Source organism: Phalacrocorax aristotelis, chromosome 2, assembly GCF_949628215.1.
Source record: "Phalacrocorax aristotelis chromosome 2, bGulAri2.1, whole genome shotgun sequence".
NCBI lineage: Eukaryota > Metazoa > Chordata > Aves > Suliformes > Phalacrocoracidae > Phalacrocorax > Phalacrocorax aristotelis.
The window spans coordinates 95,603,159-95,630,653 of NC_134277.1; the positions used below are offsets into that span (position 1 = coordinate 95,603,159).

General features: G+C 43.7%; 1 protein-coding gene and 1 long non-coding RNA gene across 3 annotated transcripts in view; one reads left to right on the forward strand and one right to left on the reverse strand.

Annotated features, from left to right (window-relative positions):
• The window catches only part of INO80C (INO80 complex subunit C), a 33,307-nt gene extending 24,536 nt beyond the window's left edge, over nt 1–8,771 (forward strand). For both annotated transcript variants that reach the window (XM_075084407.1, XM_075084408.1), the window contains exons 4-5: nt 1,313–1,380; nt 6,368–8,771. In XM_075084407.1, the coding sequence (XP_074940508.1) occupies nt 1,313–1,380; nt 6,368–6,499 (200 nt within the window). In that variant the 3' untranslated portion in view covers nt 6,500–8,771. The remainder of the gene's footprint in view (nt 1–1,312; nt 1,381–6,367) is intronic.
• LOC142053169 (uncharacterized) lies at nt 1,307–27,150 on the reverse strand. Its single transcript, XR_012659107.1, has 3 exons — nt 26,971–27,150; nt 26,727–26,832; nt 1,307–3,762 (listed from the first exon to the last, which is right to left on the reverse strand). It is a non-coding gene; the product is annotated as an uncharacterized LOC142053169 (long non-coding RNA).
• Between the last annotated feature and the right edge of the window lie 345 nt (nt 27,151–27,495).

A 27,495-nucleotide genomic window follows, 5' to 3' on the forward strand; every position in this document is an offset into this window, starting at 1 on the left:
ACTTGCAGTAGCTTAGACCTCAGCCCAAGCTTCCTATCCAGCTCCTTATCCTAGAGTCTTGGGAGATTCAAATCTTACAGCTCCTGTTTAGTTCAGCACAGCTGAAACTACGCTATTAGCAGTCCTGAATACAGCTAGATGGTGTTCATCTACAGAAGCAGACTTACAGCAGTGGTCTGAATCTAGGTATACTTCAGGTCTGCTCGTAAAGTAGGATACTATTGAACGTAGCTGGAGACAGAATGTGAGCCTCAGATTTTACTTAAGCAAGTGGAGGCATCTCAGAATTGAGCATACACATATACTTTTTGTCAGACTTGGTGTTTTGCCCAAAGATAGCTTGCCATTTTTTGAAGTGTTTTAGATGCAACTGTTACAGAAAAATGCAGACTACTGCATAGTTCCTGGCTATTGTAACTGATAATCTGCTGATGTTGCTATTTCTATTACGATCTGTTTGCAACAGTAAATTTACAGGCTGTTTTTAAAAAGGTGGGAAAAGAAATTCAGGCGCATATTTAAAACCAGCTGTCTGTGGCATTAGTGTCTTTTGAATTTTGAGATGCTGAATTAGAAAGTTGATATGCATGGAGCATTTGAATTGATCATAGCATCTGAATGGGATGCAAGGGAGATCAGGAAGGAGGAAAGAAATGAGTCAGGTACATTATATTTTTGTAAACATCCAAAATAGGGGATTTAACTATTTAAACATAGCATATGTATGTTAGAAATGTTTATGAATGAGAGTTGCTATCTAAAGAGCACCAAAGAACAGCAATTTCCATCATTTTATTTAAACATTCAGACAATTTTCTAGGTCATTGTCTGGGCTTAAAGTGGTACATGCTTAAAGATTTAATTGATTTAAAGTATTGCTTTGCTTTTCTGGATTATAGAATTTCAGAGCTGCAGTCTTGAGCAATGTTTTGTGGTCTCAACATATACCATGCATATGATAATGACTATTCTTTGCAAATAACGGACTGTAAAGGAATTCATTAAGACTTGGAAGAAATCAACACATTTCAAATAGCTCTCTGGCATTTTTCCTTTTGGGGAGGGCAGTCCTGCTTACTGAACTCTTGTTTAGAGAGGTGAGCAAAATCAGGCTGTTGTTTACAGTGCTAACAGGCTAAATGTTTTCAGAGGTAATTCTGCTTCATATTTCTTTGCCTTAGTGGTGCTAGTTAACAGAGACCTCAGAAAGTAAAGGCAGCATTTTAAAGAAGTATTGCTACCTGTTTACATTTGGGGTTTGCGTTTTAAAATACATATAGCACACTGAATTTATTCTTTTGTTTTTCTCTAGATTTTAGTATTGATGCTCCTCCTTCCTTTAAGCCTGCCAAGAAATATTCAGACATTTCAGGACTTCCGGTAAGTATTTTGTTTTTCTCTTCAAAATTGGCATCTCACTTTCCACAATGAAATAAAGCTGGTGCATGCTTTTATAAAAGATCTACTTGCTGAGGGTCCTATTCAGCCTTGCGCTTAATAGCTGTCCAGTGATTTAGGGCCAAATCCCAAATCTTGTCACTACATCATGAAATCCTTAGGTTGTTAATAGATGTCAAGACATTAAATACCTTGTCCCGCCGGGTGGCTCCTATCACACCACTCTCCCCACTGTAGAGTCTGCATCGGTCCCCATCATTTCTGATTCTTTAGATTGTTACAGTGAAAGCTGGTGGCCCACAGTCTCCACGACTCCTAACTTTGCCAAGCTTTAACCATACAGACTGAAACTTTCCATGCTGAGTGTTTGCCTGAGGCTCATTATTTATTTCATTATATCTTTCAGAGAAATTTTCAAAAAGATGGCTCGGCAATTTCCAAGAATGAGATTAGGCAAAATTGTATTGATTGGCCAAACAAATCAATAATAAAAATTTTGTTATCATTGCTCTCAAACTTTCCCTCAAGCAAATCAGCCTGAGACAGACACTTGGCATGAACTCGTGAGAATTTCAAATACCCCCATGCTTCAGAGCTGGAACTTGGAGTTTGGCAGATGTATAGCCTGTGTGTCACAGATGGGCTTTTTTACATGGTTTTGTTAAAGGAAAGAGAAAAAGAAAAGGAAAAAAAACCCCACATTTGACATAGATACAGTTTGCACATGCTCCAAAAGTCTCAGTAGTTACAATTTGGCACCTGAATTCCCCAAAGATTCTGTTGGCACAAAACAGGAGTAAAGTAATTGAATTCTGTTCAACAAAAATTTTATATCTGCTGCTGACACTGTTCCTATGTGACATGAATAATTTTACTTAAAACAAAACAGGTGTTAGTAACAGCATATCTTTTAACTTTTCACCTTCAGCCCCCAGTGATTTATTTTGCAGAAGCCTATGCGTTTATTACAATTGAAATGAATGGGAATGTTGTAGTCTGGGCTATAAAAAGGGTTAAGTAATGGTTACACTAAATAAATACAATAAAGAAAACTTTGTAATGTCATATAGCCTTAGAATTTCTGGGACCCTTCCCCCAGTTCAATCTGTTTCTCATCCATAGGGCACTAGCCCACCTCACAGGGTTGATATCACCTCATAGAGATGCCTGTAAATACACACATTTGTTATATTGGTGCAGGTTAACACAGCACCTTGCATTCTGTACACTGAATTAGGTGAAAGTCCCTGTTGAGAAAAAGAAAATGGGTAAGCACTTAATTAAGGACTGCCTTACAGTGGATCACAGTGCAAAGGATCAAAGGATAGCTAAGCACCAGCTGTAATCTGGCGCATCCTAACATTTGAGTTCTTGATTTGGCAGCGTATGTTGTCTTTGACTTTTTTATTTTTTAAGTAACACATTTAAATAAAGCACCTAGGAGGAGGCATGTTTCCAGCCTGTGCCTTTGAGCGGGATTTGGGAATGGAGTGGGTTGCTCGGATTGAGGCTGGTAACCCTTGGTGTTCAAGAGGGAATGGGAAAGCAACATCTCCCTCACAGATGAGCTGGCAGACAGCAAATAGAAGAGACTGCTCACAAACCCAGAGAAAACATTTCATAGAATCATAGAATAGAATCATAGAATCATTAAGATTGGAAAAGACCTCTAGGATCATCAAGTGTAACCGTCAGCCCAACACTACCATGTCTCCTAAACTGTGCCCCGAAGGGCCACGTCTACACATCTTCTAAATACCTCCAGGGATGGTGACTGCACCACCTCCCTGGGCAGCCTGTTCCAATGCCTGACCACTCTTTCAGTGAAGAATTTTTTCCTAATATCCAATCTAAACCTCCCCTGACGCAGCTTGAGGCCATTTCCTCTTGTTCTATCGCTAGTAATTCGTCCCAGCCAGGCAGACTTACAGTCTTGTACTTGCAAGAGTATTGTTTTGATACAATAGCAACATGTTTTCAGACAAGGAGCAGGGGTCAGTTGAATAAGGAACTTCGCATAAGTACCGCTACTCTATATAAAGATACAGCAGATGGAGGAAGGGGGGATAGGTGGACATGTGAAATAATAATGAGCAGATTTCACCAAGATAGCAAAAAATCCATACTGGGTCACTGGAAACTCATCTGTTTCCTATCCTCTCCCCTTAGAGCTGCTTTGCAAGTATTAGTAGCATTCACACCAGGGGTTTTTAGTGTTGCAGCAACATCTCTGACCTGTGAGGGGTTACATGGGGCAGACGGCAGGAGGGCATGCGTCCCTTTCACTGCCCCATCTCCAAGGAACGAAATAACGTTTTCCAGTATTGGCCTTTGATGCATCTTGAAACTAGTCAGTCATTGCACCTATAACAAGATGATGATACAGGTTATAGATGTGAGTGAAGACCATGTCCCCACCAGCGAAGGGTCAGTTTAGTCATAGGAAATAAGAGACTTTTTTTCAGTTCCTCAGTTTTTGTTTACCAGCTCCTCCTTTCCATCAGTGATTTCGGTACCTCAACTATTGTAGCTCAGTATAAATACTCTCTTTTCTGTATGAATCCATTCAGTGCTGCTTTTGTTTCCTTTTTTTTTTTTGTCTTTCTACTTTTTTTTTCTTAATTTTCCATTGTCTAATTGCATTGTGAATCAAGTTTCCTATTTTACCTGGCTTTTCCAGACTATGATAAAAATACCATTTTATTAAGATAACTGAGACAGTGTGTCCTTTAAATTTCTAAGCCAGAAATGTTTCATAAGAAGCACTAAATTTATTTTCAAGATCATTTCCTAGTAGGAAGATATGTGGGGTAATAGAATATTTTAGAAATCCAGTATAAGAAAAATGTCCCTGTATTTTCTGTGTAAAATCTGAAAACATTTGTGTAATAATATGTTTTCTATGGGAACGCTGGATTCCCCATGGAAAAAAAAAAAAGAAAGTAAAATCAATTCCTTAGTATTACATATTTACGGAAGAATTAAAGGGTCTACAGGTACCAAAAAAGAAAAGTGTATTAAAACAATCTCATCAATTATATTAAATGCCACAATTAAATTCTACCAATCCTCTTCTCTTTCTGTGTGTAACACAAATGGAATTAAATTTACCAATGGTCTAAGCAGAGCAGCCAAGTGATATTTCTAAGCCAGCCTAAAATTCAAAAGCTATTACCTACTGTATTGGCACTGCAAAATAAAACTTTATTTCCAAACTTGCAAGGTGAGTATTTAGGTATTTTAACATGCAAAACAGAGTGATTTATTGTGAAGCAGATAAAAAAAAACCCCAAACCTTCAAATGTTTAATTCTCTTCCTTTTCTGAAAATGGATCCTCCTTGTTACTATAGAAACAGATCGAGATAACTAATTTATTGTAGTTGGAGAGCATGTATCTGTGGCCTTTGACTTAGTTTCTAAATATGACAGAGTTTTTTCTTTGCAAAATCACCTTACTTCACTTTTCTAATCTGTTTTAATTATTGCTGAAGCAGCAAAGTGTGTTGTCAGACCGAAGTCATGGCATAAATGGCTAGTTACCATAAATTAGTCTGTGCAAACAGTACAGCCCAATACGATGAATCAGAATGGTGAAGAACTGCCATAATATTTTTAACCTAGACCGGTGCGCAACACAAATTGCAGATATTGCTTGGCTAGTTTATTACAGAATCATGGACATTTGAAAAAGAGTCTACTTGGTTAGCTTTTTCGTAGATATGTGAGGCCAGATTTAAAGTGTGAAATAAAAAGAGATATATACCTGCTGTAACCATGAAGTTTCCACCAGGGGTAATTTACTCCTAATGTCCTAACTTTGCCATTTGTTTGAAAATGAATCGGTGGTTTGACTGTTAGCTGACTACATGTAACCTTGTAGCACTTCGTTCTGCAGAAACAAGCTGCAAATAACACTTAATTTTCTGCCCAGTCTTATTAGGCTGATTAACTGGATTTTTACCATGGTCAACAGATCCTTTCCAACATAAAAATGGTAGAGGGCTCTGCACTTCAACAGTATGGATGGGGGAAATGCTCCAGCTCTTCCTGGCCTTTTCTTTTTTAGTAGCAATGTCTTAAGGGACCTCAACTGTCTGTGCCTTGCAGCCTGCCACCATCTCCTGTTAAAGAAAGGTACAGAAGACACTTTCAGAGCCTCGGCAGGCACTTGGTAATTCAATGCTGAACGGGAGGCAATTGTCCTGGAGGCTGAAGGTGGAGAGGCAATACCCTGAAACCTGCCTTCTCCCAGGGCTGCCCCTGAGCTCATCTGAGCTCAAGGTTTCTGTAGCAACAGGGAAGGCGAGAGGATGGAAGGAAACTGGCACCACTCCCAGGCACCCAGGGTCCAAATATAGCGGTGGTTACAAGCGTAGCCCAGGGTTAGCTGGCCAGGCTGCTATCCTGAAAGCAGGCATCTGTAGCAAAGCACAACACCGAGTTCAAATTTCTTATCAGTTCAGTCACAGAACCATGAGCAGAGACACCCTTGCTTTAACAACCACTTTAAAGTAAATTAAAAGCTAAGTTGCATGCAGGAAGAGAAAATCAGTCCAAAGCTATCAGAGCACCCATAATTCAGCTTCTTTGTGGGTAATTTATTGGCAGCAGCCTGACTCTTTGGAGAGCTGCCTTGTGAGAGACTGCACGAGGCACAGAGTTGCTAGGGTGAGTTTAGAGAGTTGAGGAGTTTCTTTTGCACTGTGCTTTGTATGAAACTATTTCAGCCCTCTGTTAGGTTTAATGCATTTCTAATATGATTTTATAGGGGTCCGTTAACTTCTCATAAGTTCTGACATGAGGAAAATGTCAGAAAGGACAAACTTTTGGTCACATGGTAGAACAGCAGCAGTGCTGTTACTGGGAAAAGAAATTGACTATTTTGTGGTCTTGTAATTAGACACTTTTTTTAGTATGCTGTTTCGAGATGTTCTTTGAATAGTGTCTCTTCCATTGTTTCCTTTTCAGGCAAATTACACAGATCCCCAGAGCAAGCTGAGATTTAGTACTATTGAAGAATTTGGCTATATTCGGATGCTCCCTTCAGATGTGGTTACAGGATACCTGGCTCTCAGGAAAGCCACAAGTATTGTTTCCTGAAGAGACCAAATATTGTTGTATATTGCTTGTGAACAGTGCTAATTTTGAGAATCATGATGGAAACAGGACTGAGATTCCTTAAATCTATCCATGGATATTTACATCTGGAAGTAGTTGATGATACATGGATTTGAAGAGCATATGGGTTTAATTTTGATAAATGCTGATATTTGTTAGTTTGCCAATTTGTTAGCAATTTGGTTTGGTGATCAGAATAACTTAGACCTTAAGGATACGTATCTGCACCATAATGTCTGAATTATATTAATTTCTGTAGAGACAGGATTTCATCTCCACCCTGTACATTTTATGTACTGCTCTGGCTCAGAAGAAACAGTCATCTGAATTAAGGAAAAGGTACCAGGATATCCCAGCTTCTAACCCTGCCTTGCCAGATACACTTGGCTATGAAGAAGTTCGTCCCATCTGTAAAATGAAGTTAAAATATCTAGCGAGTGCTGCTATTGTGATGACTGTTTATGGTACTGAGCACTGTGAAAATGAACAGCTACACACAAATACTGTCAGCATAAATAAAGTTGGACTCGATCTTGTTTTTAAAATATCCTAATGAATATGCATAACAGGATCAAATCAAATCACCAGGCAACTCTGAATCATGACACTTTGTAGTTTTTGAGTGCTTCATTTCACAACCTGACTATTCCTCTACCTTTCCCAAGTTAGTACAGTATTAGTACTAATTAGTACAAAAAAGTACTGATTTCCCAGACTTTTGAAAAATTATGCTAAAAAAAGCAGGAATTCTACCATCCAGTGGTGTTCTGACACCCAGATGGTTTTCAGCAAGGCGAGACCTCCTATGTGAGGACACCAACCTTTGCGCCATGAGATACCAGAAGAATAATCTATAGCAACTGAACATTGTCAGCCTTTGGAGGAGGGAGACTGAAGGAGAGTTTGGACTCTTGCTGGGGGCGCTGATAAGTACATGCCAAGATCAGAATGTCCTCAATTTCCTGAAACTAAGTCCAGGGGCAAAAGGGCAGAGGGTTTTCTGCCCTTTCTTTCTTTTTGTCCTCTTTCTTATAACAAGCTGCTGATTTGTTGTCTTCTCACTTCTGCATCTTTGTCCCAGCCTTAGACTCTTGTGAAGTTTTAATCTGGACTCCAGGTTCAGGCTCAGCCATTCCTAGCCTCCAACCATGTGGCCTTCATGCCCATACTCCACCAACTGCTGTGTGGCTGTGGCACTTACCTCCCTTAGCTCTCTGAGCCAGTGGGTGATAGCCAGAAGGGCGGCTAGGCAAGTTACCACTCACTGTGGGAATGCTCTCTTCCTGTGTGCAAAAATGCCAAGTGGAAGACTTGTCCCATAGCTTGTTAGTCCTGGATTGCCCAGGTCACTAACGAGGTGAGACACTGCTCACGGGACAGCAGTCCTGTCTCACCCCAGCTCCATCACGGACACTGGGGTCTTGTGCAAGACACGTCTTCTCTCTGAGTGCTCAAGCAGCAGGCAGTGGTGACTAGCTAATGTCTAAGCTGCATCTTGAATGCATGGTTCTATAGACATGGTAATTATTAGAACAGATTTTTTTTCTCATTGAAAGAGTAAATATGCAGAGTGTTATTAATGCTAGTTTCATTTCAACTCCAAAACAGGAAAAGCAATAATGGGACACATTGTTTAATGAAAGTCTGTGGGACTTATTCCTCAGTTTTTGTGATCTAATATTTACAAAACCAAAGTAATTTAAAAAGTCTTTGACATGCTTACAATAGATCCTTCAAAGCCCTGGATACCAGATAATGCTACAACTGTATCACAGAACAAAAAAGAATAGGACAGGATATCTCTCTTCATGCCAGTAAGCATCCAGATCACATTCTTTTTGCATCTGAGTTTTAGAATGGATATTTTTAACTCACTTTACGTACTAAAGATGTGTTTATAAGATAAGCTTAACATTGATATGAAAAGAAAACACATAGAACTGCTGTAAGATCATTTGTGCTTTAAATAAGCAGTCAGCAGCTCAAAAAAATTGTATTTCACCAGCTTGCTCTCTCCTACAAATATTTTTAACATTCTTTGGGAATGACGGTTTAGGAACCCAGGCTCCCTCACCATCAGAAGTGTTCCATGCACTCCTGCGCTGTGTATTACGATGTTGCTTCTCAGTTAATTTCTACCACGCAGTGTTTATGCATTATTCCATTTTCAAAACCTAAGTGCCCTACCGAATCAGTTGTCCTTACTGAGTCAATCAATCAATCAAAAGTAAATAAAGCTCAGATTTGGCAAAAATGTTAGTGACGCTTCTCTCAATGTTTTCTGTCCATATGATGGCTGCTAGATTCCCTTTTCTTTCCTTGTTTCTTCCTTTGTTAGCTACTGGCCCTTTTTTCTTAGTCAGTAGCACCTCCCTTTTACTCATTCAGCTGTGCAGCCGTCAAGCCGAGGGTGGTGAGTCAGCCGCCAGCACCATTCCGCCTTACATGCATCAACAACAGTTTACTATGTAGAACAATCAAAATTAATTTCTTTTAGTGGGAAGTTGAGGACAGAAAAGACCTAGCAGCCAACATTACAACGTCGTTCAGTCTGGCTAGGTTCTTTTTGGGAACAGCATGTGGACTTGCTGCTTTCATCAATGCCTTCTATGAGAGAACTGAGCAATACCTACCTGACTGTGTGTCAGAGAAAACACGGATAAGTGAAGAGCTAGTCTGTGCCACAGAGTAGTTTTAAAGAATGTTTTATTGTCAGCTTTAGAAGAAGTGAAAACTGGTAAGTACATTTATATTTCAAAGTACTTATGGAACGCTATCTAGATAAATATAATTAACTTGAATTTAAACTGCAAAGAGGACAAAAGAAAGGCATTTGAAAAGAGAAGCAGCAACAGATAGCATTTCAGACTTGGAGAGAATGTATTTTGACAAAGAGTACTGCCACGTCTCTGAAGCAGAAAGGCGGCAATCAGGGTAAGGACTAATTTGTTCAAGTACAACCTTTACTATCTGTGAAGCATCACCTGAATATGTTACTTAATAGAGACTGCGGATGGCTTGAGCCTCACATGCGTTTGCATTAATATGTTCCCCTGTCACCCCCCTCTGTTACCCCTGTAACAGCATGCAGCAGGCCAGTTGTTAAGCTCCCACAGAAATACTACTAACATTGACGGGAAGCGAGCTTGTCCAGCAACTTGCAAGGTACAGTCTAACTGACAAAGCTTTACCCTTAGTCTTTTTGGTGGGTGGAAAGCACATTTTCCTTGCCTCATCTGTCCAATTCCCCAGAAAGAATGAGGATGTTCACCAGAGGCCAAGCTCCTCTTTCCCTGCGGAGCTACCTGCCCCGAGCACTGCCGGTCCAGCAAACACTGGAGGTGGGGCATCGCCTCCAGGTTACTGTGGGGTTTTCTGGTTGTTTTTTTTTAAGACTGCAATAGCTTGCATTTACCCCATGCTTTGAGTGAATCTACTTGCTCTCTAGGCCTGGGCAAAGCAGGCAACTGCCTCTGCAGCAGCTGGGCCCAGGGCAGCAAAACTGCTGTAGCTGAACTGTCTGGTATGGCCAAAGCCCTGGTGCTGGAAGGGCGCTGTGCTGCAGCTGGGGCAGGGGCTGCATGAGGTGGGGCTGTAGGACTGCAGGGCTCCGAGGGGAGGGGTGTGCTGGGGGTGATGAGGAAGCTCTCAACAGCTGCAGCTGCTGCCTCCACCTTCCCACCCTCTCTAGTGGATGGGAGAGCAGGATGCTGGAGCTCCAGGGCTCCTGCCTTTATTATGCACCACTGGTCTGTGCAGCAGGTCTGTACCTGTGGAAACTTCCTGCTCCAGCCCTGCCCTCTGCTGCATCTGTAGTAGGAATGACCTTGGCCCCATGTCCTGCAAAGCAGCAAAATTCAATTCAGAGAGGCCTTGGGCCAGCTCATTTTGGAGCCCCTCCATTTCACTGTCCTGTATTTCCCAGCTTTTGCCCATCATAGCGTTCTGGATCCCTGTGGAGTTGTGGAGGACAGGAGTAGCAGGCACATGGAGGGACATGTGCCTTGATCTCCTTTGACAGAGGCCTGTAAGTGCCACACCCCACCGAAGCACAAGGAAATGAAGGTAAGCAAAGGGGAGGGGGATTTTTACTAGTGAATAATATCAAGGTAAAAATAAACTAGTATAAGGTTAAAAAGGTTTTATAAGTCTTCTCTGTTGAGAAAAAAAGCTCAAACCCCCTGCATGACTGCAGTCTTTCCTGAAGGGCTAAGTAATTTTTAATACATTAATATAACAATAATTTATTACTAGAAAATTACCAATGGGTTTTAAGGCCTCTTGCAATCTCTGACAATGTATGTGGTTTACATACTCAAGACAAAATAGCACATAGTTCTTCTTTCTGAATCACTTCAGGGAAGAAGACTTTCACAGACTTGATGTCAGGTTCTGGGAGAAAAACCCTGACTTAGTGCTTTTTTAAACAAGAAGAGTCAACCAGTGTCTGTGTTGTTACTGAATGCTTCAGTCACACTACGATGATACCACAAATATTAGAATTCACAGAAATCTCTTTGTATTTTTCTCATGTTAGTATGTGTCCCCCAATTAAAAACGACTTTTCTCTGCCGGCTGGAGGGTGGATGGGTGGGTCACAATAAAATAACACATTTTAAGTTAAGAAAAACATTTTAAGTCCATTTGGTATCCATAAGTATTGCTGGACTTGGTTTTGTATTTTCTGAGAAGCTTAACAAATCCAGTCTTCTCAGATGATTACATTACTGTAAATCACAACCTATAGACAGCAGCAGCAGCAGCAATCTGTTGGGAGAGATAATAACAACAACTAACAAACACTGTTTATACTACTGGTAAGTAGTGCTTGTGTAATTGCACACAGTTTATGACTTATGAGATCACATATGTTAAGTACAGATCATCGCTTTCTCTGACACCGTAGCCTAAAAATCAATAACCTCTACATAAAAATCGTAGTACTAGTAGACTAGACAATAAGTTGGGTTTGGGGCTGGCTGTGGTTACTGTTGGCCGGCATGTGCTCCTCTGGGCAAGAGCTGCCCTCAGTTGCTTGCATGTTGACGGCTGTGGCTCTGTTACTTGACTCTGGTACACCCAGCACAGCACCCCAGAACACTGCATCTGACTCATGGGCAATCAAAGCCTTCTCCAATGTCCCAAATCTGGGATGCAAAAATTGTTCTTCTCTCAAGTGAAGAATGTTTACAAGCTGCTAACCACACACAGCACATGTGAACAGCGTCCTTCTTCTCTGCAAGTCTTGAATCCAAAGCATGGTTTGTGTGAAAGAATAGGTGCCCCTCGTGTGGGTACTTCTGTTTCAGCACAAGTCACACACAAGCAAGCTCTCAGCATCAGGTATTGGGATTTCTGAAGGCAGCTGCCTACCCATTCATGGAAGAAGGCATTTCCTGCCACATCCTATCAAAATAAATCGATATCCGGGCTCATTCAGTGCGTCCGTATAGATCTGATAAACCGACAGCAATAAACCCTTATGAGCAGAGATGCAGGCCTGGTCTGCTTGGTGGGTGCTGGGCACTGAGTAAGCAAGGGTTATAGGGAAGGTCTGAATTTTGGCTGTGATCCCATTTGTATCCCAAGGGAGAGCAGTTTAACAAGACATCTTCCCTTGATTCTCTTCTCCCAGGAGGAGGAGGAGGTGTCTCTAAAAGGACACCATAAACACACACGTACATTGCCTACACACTGTGTGTCGGGTCATTAATTTCAGGACTAATGCATCAAGACGACATAAAGGGGACAGATTTACGGATCTTTTAACATAGCTGTCTGTTGGCCCAAATCCTCTCTCACCTTCCAGTTTAGATAACCTGAGTGATGGTAACCCTTGCGTGCTCACAGAAGGGAGCGAATAAGTGACCCCACCCACACGGAGGAGTGCTCCTGTGGTCTGAACTCCACCCAAACAATTAGAGCGGTTAATTGTGTGAAACCTTCAGGCCATGGCTGCTTACCCAGGCAGCAGAGGGCTGGCTGGACAGTGTGTGTCTCACCTGTTCTGTAACTACTGCTGCATCCTTCCCCAGGTGGCTAAGCAGACATGGGGTGCGGGGGGGTGGGTAAATACGTGCAGGCAATCTCACGGTGGGAGCCTGCCCTCCAGCTCAGGACCAAAGTGCAGACACCCACTTTCAAATAACAGGAAAAGGCGAGCAGCCTTTAGGAGCGTGCCTGAACAGCAGTTCTTGCATGGGGGGCAACAGAGGCAGTGTGGGGTTTGATAATAACTTCAGTAAAAGAGGAAATCTCAGGAATTTCAACAAAAGCTGGACTTAGAGTAAGGTGAGAGGACTGGAACCGAAGAGAAATAATTTCTAAAACACTCCGTGGGTGATTCTTAATCCTCTAAAATAACACGTATGGCATTATGGTGGTTTTATATTTGGAATAAAGAACATAAATAGAGCATAACTCACTTCAAATTGTGCCTTTCTGGAAGGTATGTCATAGCTGGTGATGTGGACTCAATGACTGCCATCAGTCTCATGTGCACAAGTGACAGCAGCTAATAGGCATAAGCCTTGTTCTCATATTAAATGGGCTTTTGTTACTGAAGCTGATAGCAAAGCACAATCAACCAAATATTTTTGGCCCCTAACAACCAAGAATCTGTTTCTTTGTCATGTTTCATCTCTTGTACCAGGCTGTACAAAATCAGAGAGCTAAAAAGTAAATACCAGTGACTCCATTCCAGTGCTACGTGAGCCTTTCCCATGAGCTTTGCAAATTGAGAATTATTACCACCATTTTAGCGAAGTATGAGATGTTCCATGCCAGTACCCTGGTTTGGCCCCATGCTTCCTGAACCCTTGCGAAATGGCACATCAAACCCTACTGTGAAACCCCATCTGCAAACGGTTTATTTCAGCAGCTCTCTCCACGTTCTTATAATTTACCTAATAATGAATTGGAAGCCAAATTCTCTGTGGACCTTGAGAAGTCCTTCTGAAGGATCACACTGGGACAGAGGCTGCAAAAGCCATCCTTCCTGTACATCTCCTGTATAAAGCGCCACTGGGACATGCAGACCTCTCCAGAGCCTTTGGGCAGTGACTCTCGCCCCAAGGTCTGTTTATACCTTTCATAAAAAATACACATAAGTCACGTGGCAGATTTTTGGAACAAGCAGCGGAACCCCGCTCTTCCACCTTTCACACACATGCTTTGCTCACTGCACGTAACAGTGTCTCGATTAATCCCTCCAACTCTATGAATCATGGGATTGTACCCACTGCAAAACAGTTGTACAGCCTTGTGCTAGTTTGGGCACTCTCCAGAGAATGGGAGAGGTGCTTTGAATCTTGGGTGCAAGAGGAGACTGAGCCCATACCAAAGAGTGGGGAGGAAGCGTCCTCACCCCTGGGCAGTTCGATAAGGAGACTAGGAACTGCAGCAGCCTCTCTGTACTGCCTGTATTTCAAATGAAAGCAATAGCCTACAATAGCCCTTTTGCAGAGTGTGATCCGGAAGGGCACTGCATCTGCTGCTGCAGGACAGAACGTGGGCAGGAGGCTGGCACCGAGCTGCTCAGCTCTGTTGAGGCTGACACGTCTCCAGGCACACCCAAAGGCAGAGCTTCAGATGTCTGGGTTAACCATCCGGGATCCAGTCAGCAGCTGTGTGAGGGTACAGAGGACTGCAGGTTCGGGCATAGACTGTCTAAACTCAGCCTGGATCCCTTCTGGGGATCTGCTCCTCTCTGAAGACTTGGGAATGAGTCTTACCAATTCAGTGGATTTTGACTCAACACCCCACCCATGTCACCTGACCAGCTCACATAGCACACACTTCTTGTCACCAGAGGTACTGGTATCGCTACCAGCACTGGATCCAAAGCGGTGAAAGCATGAGCATGCATGGAAAAAAAAAATAAGCAACCAATCAAGGGCAGACAGGGGCCCTCTTGTCATTCTCCCAGAACTTCTCTGCCTTTCAGGCCACGTCTCTATTACCTGCATGACCTATTGAACGCTATTCTCTGCCTCCAGCTTTTCCAAACTTATGTCACAAGGTCAAGCCAAGACACTGCACAAGGTTAAAAATCCCATCCTACAACATCCATTTCTAAGCAGTTCTCAAAAGACATAACCAGAATGCAGCACTAACAGGTGTCCTAAAAGTCCTCCTTTGCACCTCTGTACTGGGTGTAGGTGGCAAGGTTTTGGTAGGAGCAGGGCTGCAAGGGTGGCCCCCGTGGGAAGAGATTCAGGGGCTGTAGAATGCCTAAGAATTACAGATGCAGTCTCCTGGCCCCCTAAAAATGAATATTTGAAGTAATAACTGGTTTTTGGGGTCATGCAGAAGGAGAGGCTTTATTTTGTCCTAAATAGCACATACAAGGTTGATCAAGTAGTAATTATATCTGAGCCACTAAGAAATAATCTCCAAGGCATAATTAGTAACAGCACCTTCCCTGGGAGATGTGATTCCCTCCACCTCTCACTTCCCCTCCCTGCTCCAAAAAACCCAACAAGCAACCAACCAAAACCCCTCAAACCACTGCAGCCCTGTGATAGCTTAAAAATAAGGACTGAAAAATAAATCACCAAATTAATCAAAGGAAGGTTTTTATATAAGATCTGTCGAATTGACCTGGAGGTCTGCAGAAACTGCTTACCGAAAACAGAAAAGCAGCACTGGAAGAAGGAAAATCCCAAGTGGAAAAGCAAGAAGAAAAGCTGAAATCACAAGAGGAAAGTTAGTGGCTCATATTGCCAAAAAGGCAGCCTTCTGCAAAGGATAATCGAAACCCCAGGGTGGGACAAAACCAGAAGCATCCTTTACAGCAGTCCTTCTGTCAAAAGGGTCATTGAAGCAAGGCTTGAAATGGACCGAGTTCACCAGAAAATCGAAAATGGCTTGCCGTGGAGCCAGCCAGCTATCCTAACATACAAAGCGTTTTCCATCAGGAAGTGTATTTCTATTTCATGAACTGTACAGCTACCCAAGGCTTGCAGTCACTGCTTGAGAAATTTAAAACAACTTAAGTAAATTAAAAAGGTGCACACACACACACCCCCCGAGACCTTCCAGATTTCACCCAATCAAAGTGCGGGCACTTTGGTTCTTAATACTGTCTCCTTCCTGCCAACTTCTCTAGCTGAGGGACATTTGCCACACTGTAACTTTATCTACAAACCCTGAATGTAAATACATGTACAAACCCTTAATGTAAATACATGCGTTGGAAAGATTTTACCCGGAACTTAGAGTGGGTGAGCAGTTAAAGGTTATCTCTGGGTAACGACTTCCATTTGATTCAGCTGACACAATTCGGTCAGGAAGGGCCCACATCCAGAGTGGTGCAGCAGGCAGGTACCAACCTCCACGCCTTGGCCTCAGGCTCCTGCAGGAAGCAAGACCTGTGAGCAGCGCTGGCGGTGGCATGGTGATCACCGTCACAGGAGTGCCAGCATTTACTGGGAGATTTCTTCATTTTTCTTGGCTCAGACTTTATATATATCTCTATACAGAACAACCCCCACGTGTTTGCATTCTGAATGGTACTCCGTTATAAAAATAGCACAACTGGAAAAACTATTGTACCTGCACACACATGGGGGTGCACCTTATAAATAATTTATTGTAGTTAAGCAAAAGCTAACGGATAACCTTTAATTTAGTTTGCTAAAATTGCTAATAAGCCACTAAAAGCTATTCAACAGACTGTCTATTACAGGAAATCTTGCCAGGATGCTCAAGTGGTTTATGACCATCTCGGATATCTGGGGAAGAGCGAAATGGGTCTAATGTTTTTGAAGTTTTGTGGGGCTTTGAGAAATCCAGACATCTGCGTTTTAATCTTTGGAAAATCCTGAGATCAGCAAAACTATCGTCTGCAGGATTTAACCACAAGTTGGACCCACCTCTTAGCAAGTCTAAAAGTCTCATGATTGCTGTAAAAAAACCCAACAACCCCCTTTTTTTTTTATATATGTATGCATAACGATGGGGTTCGTGCTGTAAAACATTTGTCTTTAAATGGCAGAGTAAGAACATGGTAATTCATGCTTTCTGCATAACCAAGTTAACTGGATGTGTCTCAGTGACCGACTTAACAACTGCAGCTTTTCACCTGCTTCTTTGGCAGCAATATGTTTATTGCAGCTGTGTGTGTCAGCCCACTAACAACAACAACAAAAGGGGTAAGTGCAGCTGTGAGGCAAGACTCAAAGGCTTGCACAGCGCTCCTCCTGCCTTTTAGCCAGTCCTGTCATCCAGCTACCATCACCTCTACATTTCATGGGGAGGGATTTTTTTTAAACACTGGCTACGCGGCTCAACCAAGAGGTGCTGTGTGTGCACATCAGCACTTTTTGCTGAGGGGCACGCTTTTTACAATTTCACTTTTCCTCTCTCATTACTTGTCCTTCCGTATTTACAAGTCAGGAAGGATCTGAATGCAGTTCTAAATCTTCGTGATATTTGAGATTTTGAGTGGGACATTGAAATAGCTCCAACACCATCAGCAGGGACCTCCAGCTGAAAAGGTAGTACCACAATGACTTCCCTTTCAATGTAAAATCATTCATGTCAAGTGCTCAGATTTACACATCCCTTCATATGTACTAATCTACACCACCTTAACGGCTTTACATGTTTCTAGTACTTACTTTGGCTTCCTATGTACCGTGTTAATCAGGTGTTATTTTTCCATGACACAGGCAGCTATCCTGAACATTTCTGGAAGCTGATATGACACACTCTTCTTTGGAAAACGCAGTAAAGCATGGGTGCACACCCAATGCAATATCTACAGTAATTAGAGTCACTGCTCATTAAAAAGTGAAAATAGGTGGATTGTGTTATACAGTGCACCAGTGCTGTGGCAGCAATACTGCATTGCTCCATAAATAAGAGGGAAAAAAAAAACCCCGTTAAAGTCATTTATGGCACTTGTTTCCAAAAAGGACACTATTTCCAGGTATTTGAAACAAAGAACACAGTGTATTTTACCCTTTTTTTCATCTTTCTGCTTCTAGACTGGGCAAATTAACATTGTTTTCTTACCACAAACCTCTGGAGACACCATGGTTTAAGAATGTTTTTCTGAACACTCACACTAGAAAAGCAATCAGCCAGCTACTGAGCTTTGAAGAAAGGCAGTGGCATCCCTGTTCATACACCTTGAAAACAAGTTAGCCTGCGGGGAGCCAGGCTGGGTGAAGATGAGGTAGGCAGAAGTACCACAAAACCTCCCTTCTACCCAAAGCCAGTGTAGCTCATTAAAGCCACTATTTTGCACACGCCATAGTGGTGATCTTAGATGAAAAGACTTACACGCCTCTTCAGTGTGCCTTATGTTAATCTATCAGCACCTATACGCTCATTTAGAAAAGTAGAGAAGCTAGCGAATGTGACACCTCTACAAGAAGGGTCAGAAAGAGGATCCAGGGAACTACAGGCCTGTCAGCCTGGCCTCGGTGCCAGGAAAGGTCATGGAGCAGATCATCTTGAATGCCATTACGCAGCACATGCAGGACACCCAGGGGATCGGGCTCAGCCAGCATGGGTTTATGAAAGGGAGGTCCTGCCTCACTAACCTGGTCTCCTTCTATGATAAGGTGACCCACTTAGTGGATGAGGGGAAGGCTGTAGACGTTGTCTACTTGGACTTTAGTACGGCCTTTGACACTGTCTCCCACAGCACCCTCCTGGAGAAGCTGGCTGCTCACGGCTTGGACAAGTGCACTCTGCGCTGGGTTAAAAACTGGCTGGACGGCCGAGCCCAGAGAGTGGTGGTGAATGGAGTCAAATCAAGTTGGTGGCCAGTCACGAGTGGTGTTCCCCAGGGCTCAGTGTTGGGGCTAGTCCTGTTCAATATCTTCATTGAATATCTGGATGAGGGGATTGAGTGTACCCTCAGTAAGTTTGCAGAGGACACCAAGCTGGGTGGAAGTGTCGATCTGCTGGAGGGCAGGAAGGCCCTACAGAGGGACCTGGACAGGCTGGATCATTGGGCCGGAGCTAACGGTATGAGGTTTAACAAGGCCAAGTGCCGGGTCCTGCACTTGGGTCACAACAACCCCATGCAACCCTACAGGCTTGGGGAGGAGTGGCTGGAGAGCTGCCCAGCAGAGAAGGACCTGGGGGTGCTGGCTGACAGCCAGCTGAACATGAGCCAGCAGTGTGCTCAGGCAGCCAAGAAGGCCAACGTCATCCTGGCTTGTATCAGGAACAGTGTGGCCAGCAGGAGCAGGGAAGTGATCTTGCCCCTGTACTCAGCACCAGTGAGGCCACACCTCAAGTACTGTGTGCAGTTTTGGGCCCCTCAGTACAAGAAGGACATCGACGTGCTGGAGTATGTCCAGAGAAGGGCAAAAAGTTGGCGAAGGGTCTAGAGAACAAGTCTTATGAGGAGCAGCTGAGGGAGCTGGGGTTGTTTAGTCTGGAGAGGAGGAGGCTGAGGGGAGACCTTATCGCTCTCTACAACTACCTGAAAGGAGGTTGTAGTGAGGTAGGGGTTGGTCTCTTCTCCCTAGTAACAAGCTATAGGATGAGAAGAGATGGCCTCAAGCTGCGCCAGGGGAAGTTTAGGTTGGACATTGGGAAAAACTTCTTCACCAAAAGGGTTGTCAAGCATTGGGACAGGCTGCCCAGGGAGGTGGTTGAGTCTCCATCCCTGGAGGTATTTAAAAGAAGGGTAGAAGTGGTGCTTGAGGATATGGTTTAGTGGTGGACTTGGCAGTGATGAACTTGAGGGTCTTTTCCAACCTTAGTGATTCTATGATTCTGTCATTCCCCTTCCCTCCCTCTCTATGCAGGGGGAAAGCAAAGCCCAGCTCCTGTCCCAGACAGCTCATCGGCTGCTGACTGTCCCCGCCCAGCCCCAGCACAGGCCACCTCTGCCACACAGCACTAAAACTGCGGTGATGGGATCCCCCCCACAGAGGAAATCTGTGTGCACTGCTGAACGGGAGAAATACAGAAAAAGGAAAGAAACTTGACTGTCATCCCATCTGTAACATATTTCTGTAGAGAAAAAACATTTTATTATACTAACCATTATGTTTTTATACCTTTTTAACCCATGGTGGCCAAGCTTTAGCAAAGCAAAGCTTCAGTTATTTCCTGAGAAAGGAACCAGAGGTTTGGTGCCTCAGCAGGGGCAGGGCAGGGGGAAGGGAGAAGAGCTGAGAAAATAACTTTTATAACTTTTGCAATGGGTTCACGCGGGACTATCCACCAAACCTATCCCCAGCCAAGCAGCTTGGGAGCTCAGGAGCTGAGTCGGTGGTGTAACACGTCTATCTGAACTTCACAGGACACACAGATGCTGGGCTTGATATCTGCCAGATAGATAGGTTTCCGGGGGAAAACTGCCTCCCGCCTCCCCCCTCCCTCCCGCTTCCCTGCCTCTCTCCTGCCATCAAGTACAGGAACGAGCCATCTGCTGCCATGAGCTCACGGGAGCGATGCCTACATCCGAGCCGGTCACAGTGTGTGCTCCCCACAGAACTATCCGCTTTCCGCTCCAAGCAGTGACGCACCGTGACATTCCCCTCTGGCTGGGGACTCCAGGAAGCGAGCTGTTTGAGTTGGACACAGGCACAGTGACACAGACACAGGTGGCTCCATCTATTGCGACATAAGGTCAAGCCTGCTGCAAAGGGCCCTACTTTCCCCGATTGTTTCCCTAGGGACCAGGAAACAGGGTGAAAAGCAGGCCCCTTGCTGGTATTAAATTATACTGAAGTTCACTCCATGAGTACTTGTGCAGCTCCCTGGCATTTCTGGATAAATCAGACCAGGCCTCTACAGCAGGGAGAGGCAAAAATCTCACTATTGTACCAGATTCAGGGAAAATTACAACCTGGATTTGGAAGTAATTTTGTGGCTGATGTGCATTTCCACTGCAGAGTCAGCCAAAATCCCACTCTTGGCTGACTCCCATTGCAGGACGTTTGGGTCTGGTGCAGAGCTGGATGGGTACCTGTCCTTTGCAGTAGGACAGACAGCTTCCAAAGTAGCTGGCTGAAAGACATACTCACTAGAATGGGGGACATTTCAGGATGCGTGCAGTTTTGATTTTAAACTCCTCTTCCTCAGCTGGTTTTTTAATCTCTTGTTGATTGTTGGAGAAACACCCAGTTCAATGTGTTCACGGCCATCATTTACCTGGTGGTATTTTGCTCCAGTGGGAGAAAGAGTCAACATTTAAAATGTAGTTGAGGGAAAAGAAAAGCCAAGAGTCAAGCTCTCACTCAACAATAATGGCTCCTTCCTTTTCTGGACAGTCTGCACATTCTTCATTGCCATTAATAATTTTCTCCTGAATAAAATTAGATGGAGACCTCTATCTGCCAGGCCTGAGGCAAACAACCCACTGGCTGACTTGGCCAGCACATCAGAAGTCGCTCTTAACACTGACTCTGCAGTGTCAGTACTGTTTGATTACGATGCACAAGAGAGATACTCCAGTTAATGCCAGCGAATGCTGTATGAGAAGACCTATATCTCAAAGAGGGAAAAACAGCACAGTTCTTTGTAGCAGGGAGCAGGGGAGGCGAGTCCCCAGAGCTCAGCTTCAGTGGTCACTTCCCTCCCCTTTCTGCTGCAGACTCCTGGGCCAACATGAGCGGTGATTCACAGCTTGGAGCTTGTGTCACCCTCACCCCCTCTCTCTTTTTCATCACTGGTCTGGCAGTGGAAAGGCTTCCCACACGATCCCCCAGCCAAATCCTGCTGGAACTGCAGTTGTCTCATGGTGCTCTCATCCCAAATAACTCAGCTGCTATGTTGGCTTCAGCAGTTAGAAGCTGCTTAAGTTTTCTGCTGCCTCAATAGAATATATTTCTTGGGAGGGATAGCAAATCTGGTATTCTGAGCTAGACTGTGGAGTAAGGGGCAGAACGTCCAGTATTGCACAATCGGCTTGCATCTCTCCTAAAGATTTCATTTGCAATGCTCTTTTGAAGTTCTGCTCTTTTGAAGAAGTAAATTCACTGCCAACAACAGTTACAGGGGTATTCAGTAAGAGGAATTTATTGCCCTTGATACTTGTTCTGACCACAAATAGGTAACATTTTTACAGTCTTTTCTTATAACCATGTAATGAGGAGGTCCAGTGAAAGCAATTTTTGCCTATGGGTTGCTGAACGGTACCAGTATCTCCAAGTATTTATGTTCAGGATTCAAATATGCTTTGTGACTGGTCACCCATGTTAAGCAGTATGGTTTCTATTCCCTAATCAGATTCCAAAAGAGGCCAGGACTATATGGAGAAAAACAAAGGGCATTGAAAGAGGATGTAGGGAGAGAAGCAAAGTTAGAAAATTCAGCAACCTTCTCTCTTCTTGTAAAAGAAAGTACCTCATAAAGGCTGTACAGGTGTGGTTCAGAGTTTAAAATACTTGTGTTCTTTCTCCACTTGCAGACAGAACTGTCTAGATGCTATTTTACCCAGCACATCTACTCCAAGTCCTGCCTTGTGCATGGATGCTTTGAGTTTTTTATTGCAAAAGGTGTGGACAGGCCTCAGTTTGGCTCGGTTCACTACTTTCAAATCTTAATGCCAGCTGGAAGGTTGATAGAGATGCTTACTTTCACATGGCGCGTACCTCATATTATTTCATATATTTACTGGTTCGATGAATGGGTCATGTCTGCCTTATATCATGGTGTGGCTGGCTGAGTACAGCATTCCAGGTGTGTAAAGCGCACAAGATGGTCCAGGAGCCTGGGGATCTTGTCGGTTCCTGGGAAATTCAGGCCTCACATAGCTAAAAGTCCTCCTCTGTTGCCCATTTTTTGCCACCACAAAGAACCACAGTGATGTGCCCAGAGAGAAGTCTCCAAACTGGTGAGAAAGCCAAACAGGGGGCCCATGCCAGGCACACTCTTTTCTCCTGAGATTTCTGTCCTTGGTCTTTTGCTACCGAAGAACATGTTTAATGCTCAAGAGAGAGGAGGCGTACCAAGTGCTTTTAGGCAGGGGACCTGTCTTTTGCTCCTCCAGAACCACCACCTCTTATTCTGCTGTCCTATTCCCTGGTACTCGGGCTAACAAGTTTTAAAACATATTTTAAGATGTATCCGCTAGATAGCAAGATTAATGCCCAAATTCAAGCAATAGCAATGTCACAATGAGCTAAACTGTCAGCCTATCCCAAAAACCTTATCAAAACAAACTGCTTGCTGCCTGTGTCTTGAGGTCACTTTATATTTCATTTCGTAATATAAGCATTATATTCTTATTCTAGCATTCTCATGCTAGAGACTGTCTAGGATATTTAAACTCACAACTACCATCAATGGAAGTGTTACAGTGTTATGTCTAAATCCACCAGTCAAAAAAAAAAAAAAAAAAGGAAAAAAAGTAAAAAGAACCTATATTTTGAATGTTAAGGCCTGCACTCTGCTTTTATGACTGGTGAATGTGCTGTTTCTTAACTTTTTTGTAATATAATTCGCTTTCACATGATATAACACAGGTTTCAAAATATTTGAAAAGTTCCGCAGCATCTGCATAAACAGCTAGCACTGCTGTACAGGGTAAAGGTTGCTTTAACTTCACGGAACAGATAAGGAGCAGTTCATTTTAATATAACTCCTAGACGCAATACTGTTGTTACTCGTCTTTAAATGGTAGTTGGCTCTTGGTGCTGACTATCTATAGTAATACTGTGTCAAGCTGAGTGAGTACAGATATTGTTTAGAAGTCTGTCTATCTTCCACTGTTTTAAACGTCTACGTTCCACTTATTTAAACTTGCATAAGCATACTTTAAAAATGCACATTGGGCTCTTATTTTAATCACTCTTATCTTTATATTTTTTATAGTGAAAACATATTTACATTTCTAATATATACGTTCCTCAAAATACACGTGCTGCTGCAGAACTTCAGCAATAAGGATGAGAGGTGCAACCCCTCAGAAAGGGAGGCAGAAAACCCAAACCAAATGACAAAACGTGCAGCGCAGAGAGTCAAGTACTGGAAAATATAAGCTTGCCAAACCTCAACTTACGTAACCAGCTATTTGAGAGTACGTCACATGTTGAAGAGAGGTTGAATAACAAAAGCTGAATCCTGGCTGCGTCTGCTTTCTTATACAGGTAGTCTTCACGGGGGACTCAGATGACCTAAATACTGTGTTACATAAAGGCAACTGGAAGTTTAAACACCCTATGTGGGTTTCAAGCCCTCCATTACCACCTCTACAATGGTCTAAATGGTTTCTCAGATAAGTTACATGGTCATTTAGAATATTATATCATGAAAAGCTACATATTTTAAGTGAGGATTTGGTTTAAGACCCAAACAAAATCTCTTCAGCATACCAGATAATAGATTACGTAAGTTAAACTCTCTAAAAATTGTGAAAGAAGAAATTAATAAAAGTGCACATCATCTGTGCAACAAATTCAATGATAATACAAAGTGCAATATGAATGGAAACTATTAGCAAAATACTGGGCACCAAAGCAGAAAATACGTTATCATTTGCTGGAACCAGCCTAAATAAATATCTGTCAGAGAATAAAACAATTTACAAGGAGACCTTCCGCTGTCTAATGGGGCTATGTTTAACACTTTTTTTCTTCATATTGGTATTTGAACTGGGTCACATACATTCCTCTTAAGATGACATTTTAGACCCTATTTATAGAAACTCATCCTGCCTGCCACATCTTGTTTCAATTAAAATTTGATCTTGAAACAAGACAGAAGGATGGAAGTGGGGGGACCCCGCAGTACCGGCTACTGCTGACCTATTAAAAGTTTATGCTTCACTTTGAATGCAAGGAAAGGCTTGCAGGAAAACACCAGCACAGACACCGCCCCAGAAACCTGCAAAGCCTCTTTCTACAGCAGAAGAAAGAGTCCTGGACACTTCCTCCCATGCCACCGGCACACAGTGCTTCCCATCTGTTGGGAGTCACTTCCACCTCTGCCAGCCGTGCCATTCACACACCTTTTGCCTTTTTAGGCAACACTTCTTGCTCCATTTTTCTGGGTTTTTCAGCATGTAAGACCTCTGTCTATTTTAGATCAAGCTTTCCCATTTCAGACTTTTATTTAAGCAAAGGCCTTTGTGGATTTCTGTTTCAAATGTGCTTCTGGGACATGGGTAGGTTCTTCTGAGCATTGCTGTACTCAGGAACCCTGGCTGGTTTGGGATATTTAATCAACTTCCACATCCCTCCCTTCCGCCACAGTGACTCTAGTTCCTCTCTCCCATCCCTGGTGATCTCAGCCTTCACAGTATTTCCACAGGTCTCCTGCCTACAACATTGCCTCCGGATCCCTCCCAAGTCCCCCAGGTCACCCCCAGAGGAGGACTGAGCTCTGTTCCACATTGCTGACTGGCTGAGAGCGACTCATGTGGACATGAGCAGGGTAAGAGATGAGGGAAAATCAGGGGAGGAAAGAAGGATAAAAAGGTTGAAAGGCCTAAAGATATAATCTATAAGTTTATAGCTGTTGTGCCCCCTTGCAAAAGAAAGCACCTTAATTCAGGCTGCACATGGTACAGTTCAGACTTTAAAATATTTGCGCTTTTTTGAGAAAGGCGGTGAGATCTGCCTCAGGGCAGCTGAAAACTCCCTCTGGTCGACCTCCATTTCCACACAACTAGACAGTACCTTAATCTCTAGTGACCCCCTGCCCTCTCAAGTGAGACTGAAATCAGCCAGCTGGTTCAAAACCCACTGGAAAAACGGTGGAGAAAACTTGCACAATACCTCTGTAAAATAAAACCACCAGCACTGTAGCTGCTGGTGCCCTCGCCCAGCATTGATGGTAGGAAGTGAGACAATTCGGGAGCTTTGTCCCAGGCTGCCAGAGCACAAGCCTGGTCTTGAAACCACAGCTGCACCTCATCACAACAGGCACTCAGAGCTGCCAAAACACATAACACAAATTTCATACCAGGCCTGAAAAAGAGAGAGACTTGGGCATCTCCACCCTCACTCCTGGGACTCCTGCTGCCCCAGGCTCTGCACCTCTCCTTGGCTTGCCCTACCCTCCAAGGTGACAGCAGCCCCCAGCTGTCCTCCCTGCTCCTGCATCCCCCGTTTGCGTGGTCTCCCCATCCCAACCCTCCTCAGCAATTGTGCCCATCCACGGGCTGACCTGAGACCCCTGGCCTCCCCCTTCTGCCTCTTGCATCACCCCAGACTGACGAGTTCCCTCCTGCATGGCGCACACACTCTCGCATTTCCTTCCTTCATTCTTCTCTCTCTGAAGTTAGACAATTTTCATGGTTTTATGTTAATTACTTTTGAACAACAGCCTTTCTGGAAAACAAAAGGTTTCCCAGAGCACTGGTTTCTTTGGAAACGTTCCCATGGCCAGCTACAAGCTGAAATAATAACAATAATAGGAAAATTTCCACAGAAGTATACAAGACTATTTTTTCCAACAACTGGAGAGAAGGTTGTGGGGTTCTCTTCAGTTGATTGGGGTGTTTGTTTGACATTCTTGGGCCAGCTTTCCCCTCTAGCCTCCCAGTCCCTCATTCCTGCCAGGAGAAAGGCATAAAGCAGAGTCACCGCAGTCTGCTTCAAGACAGGGAGAGGCAGTGACCCTGTTTACTGAGAGCACCCTCGGTGTGTACGAGTGAGGAGCTGCATGGAAAGGCTGCCAGCCTTGGCTGCCATTCCTCTGTTGTTAAAGATCACAGGAAACGATGGACACTTCTAAACCAGAAAAATTTGCAAGCAAGCTTCAGCTAACCACAAGAAACTAAAGCACATGGCAAGAATCACAAGGTTCATAGCAAAGGGAAAAAGCTGACAACTTTTGATTCATTGACTGTTAAAGGTTATGATGCTGCCATATAATACTATGGAATTGAAACGATGGGTTTAAACGCTAAGCAGGTATCTGCTTCAGCAAATAAATCCAGGTTTCACTCTTTTTCACGTATTTGTGTATAGGTGGTGGTGAAGTTGGGCTGGTCTCAAAGAGGCAGCAACACTTTGGGGTGGGGCATAGGGTTTGTGAGGGCCAACTGGCTTGCAGAGCAGTACAATCCCTCTCTCACTCTCCTGGAGCCAAGCCATTCAGAATACAAGCCTACCTTAATCTGGCTCCCATTGCCCTGATCTTCTGGAGCTTTCTGATGTCCCCTTCCACCTCTAGAAAGTTAGAGTCCAACGGCAGCATACAGGCAGTGACACAGACATAGCCAACAGCTACCTTACAGCCAGTGCGAGTGGGTGAAAGATTAACAGCCCCATAGATGCAATCCTACCTTTTTGCCTTTAGCTCTGATAGCCAGAGACTCGAAGATTTTGCTCTCTGTTGTTTCTTCTCAGCTCGTCCCATCTTGCTCTGTTATGCTCCAGTTCCACAGGCTTCTTAAAAAAAGACAAATAATTTAAAAGGTGCTGTAAAGGAAGACATACGTTACACACTCTCATTTTAGTACAGGATTTTTCTCACAGCATGCACATAAAGTTTGTTAACTACTACAATATCACAAAAAGTACCACTACCTCATATGTTGAGTTGGCAGAAAGAGAGGAAAAGCAAATCAAAACCTAGCTTCCACCAGTGACTGGCACACTTGGGGGCTTGGCAAGGAAAGCAACTGCTGAACTCCCTTCTGCCAGAGCAGAGATTTCCCCTGCGGTGGCACGGGCACAGCTGTGCCTGCAGGTGTCTGCATGCAGGGCTGCTGGCAAAGAGGGAGGAGAAGGAAGGAGATTTTGCTTGCGGGCCCACCCTCATACCAATGACCCCATGGCATGTGTAGGGTAGAGGAAGATAAAGCAGAGGAACATGGCGGCTCTTGATGCTTTACAAATCTTTACCTTCTGACAGGACTAAGGGGCTTTGCAAAGGTTTCCCAGCACACTTCCCACACTGGACAGAAAGTTGTTGGAGTCCTCCACCCAACTTTTCTCATAACCAATTCTTTTAAATCACAGAGAGCACAAAAAGGGAAGAAGAAAGGAGTCCAAAGTAACCTCAAGGGGGAGAAAAGGAAAGGGGTACTTGCAAGTTGGAAGACAGAGAGC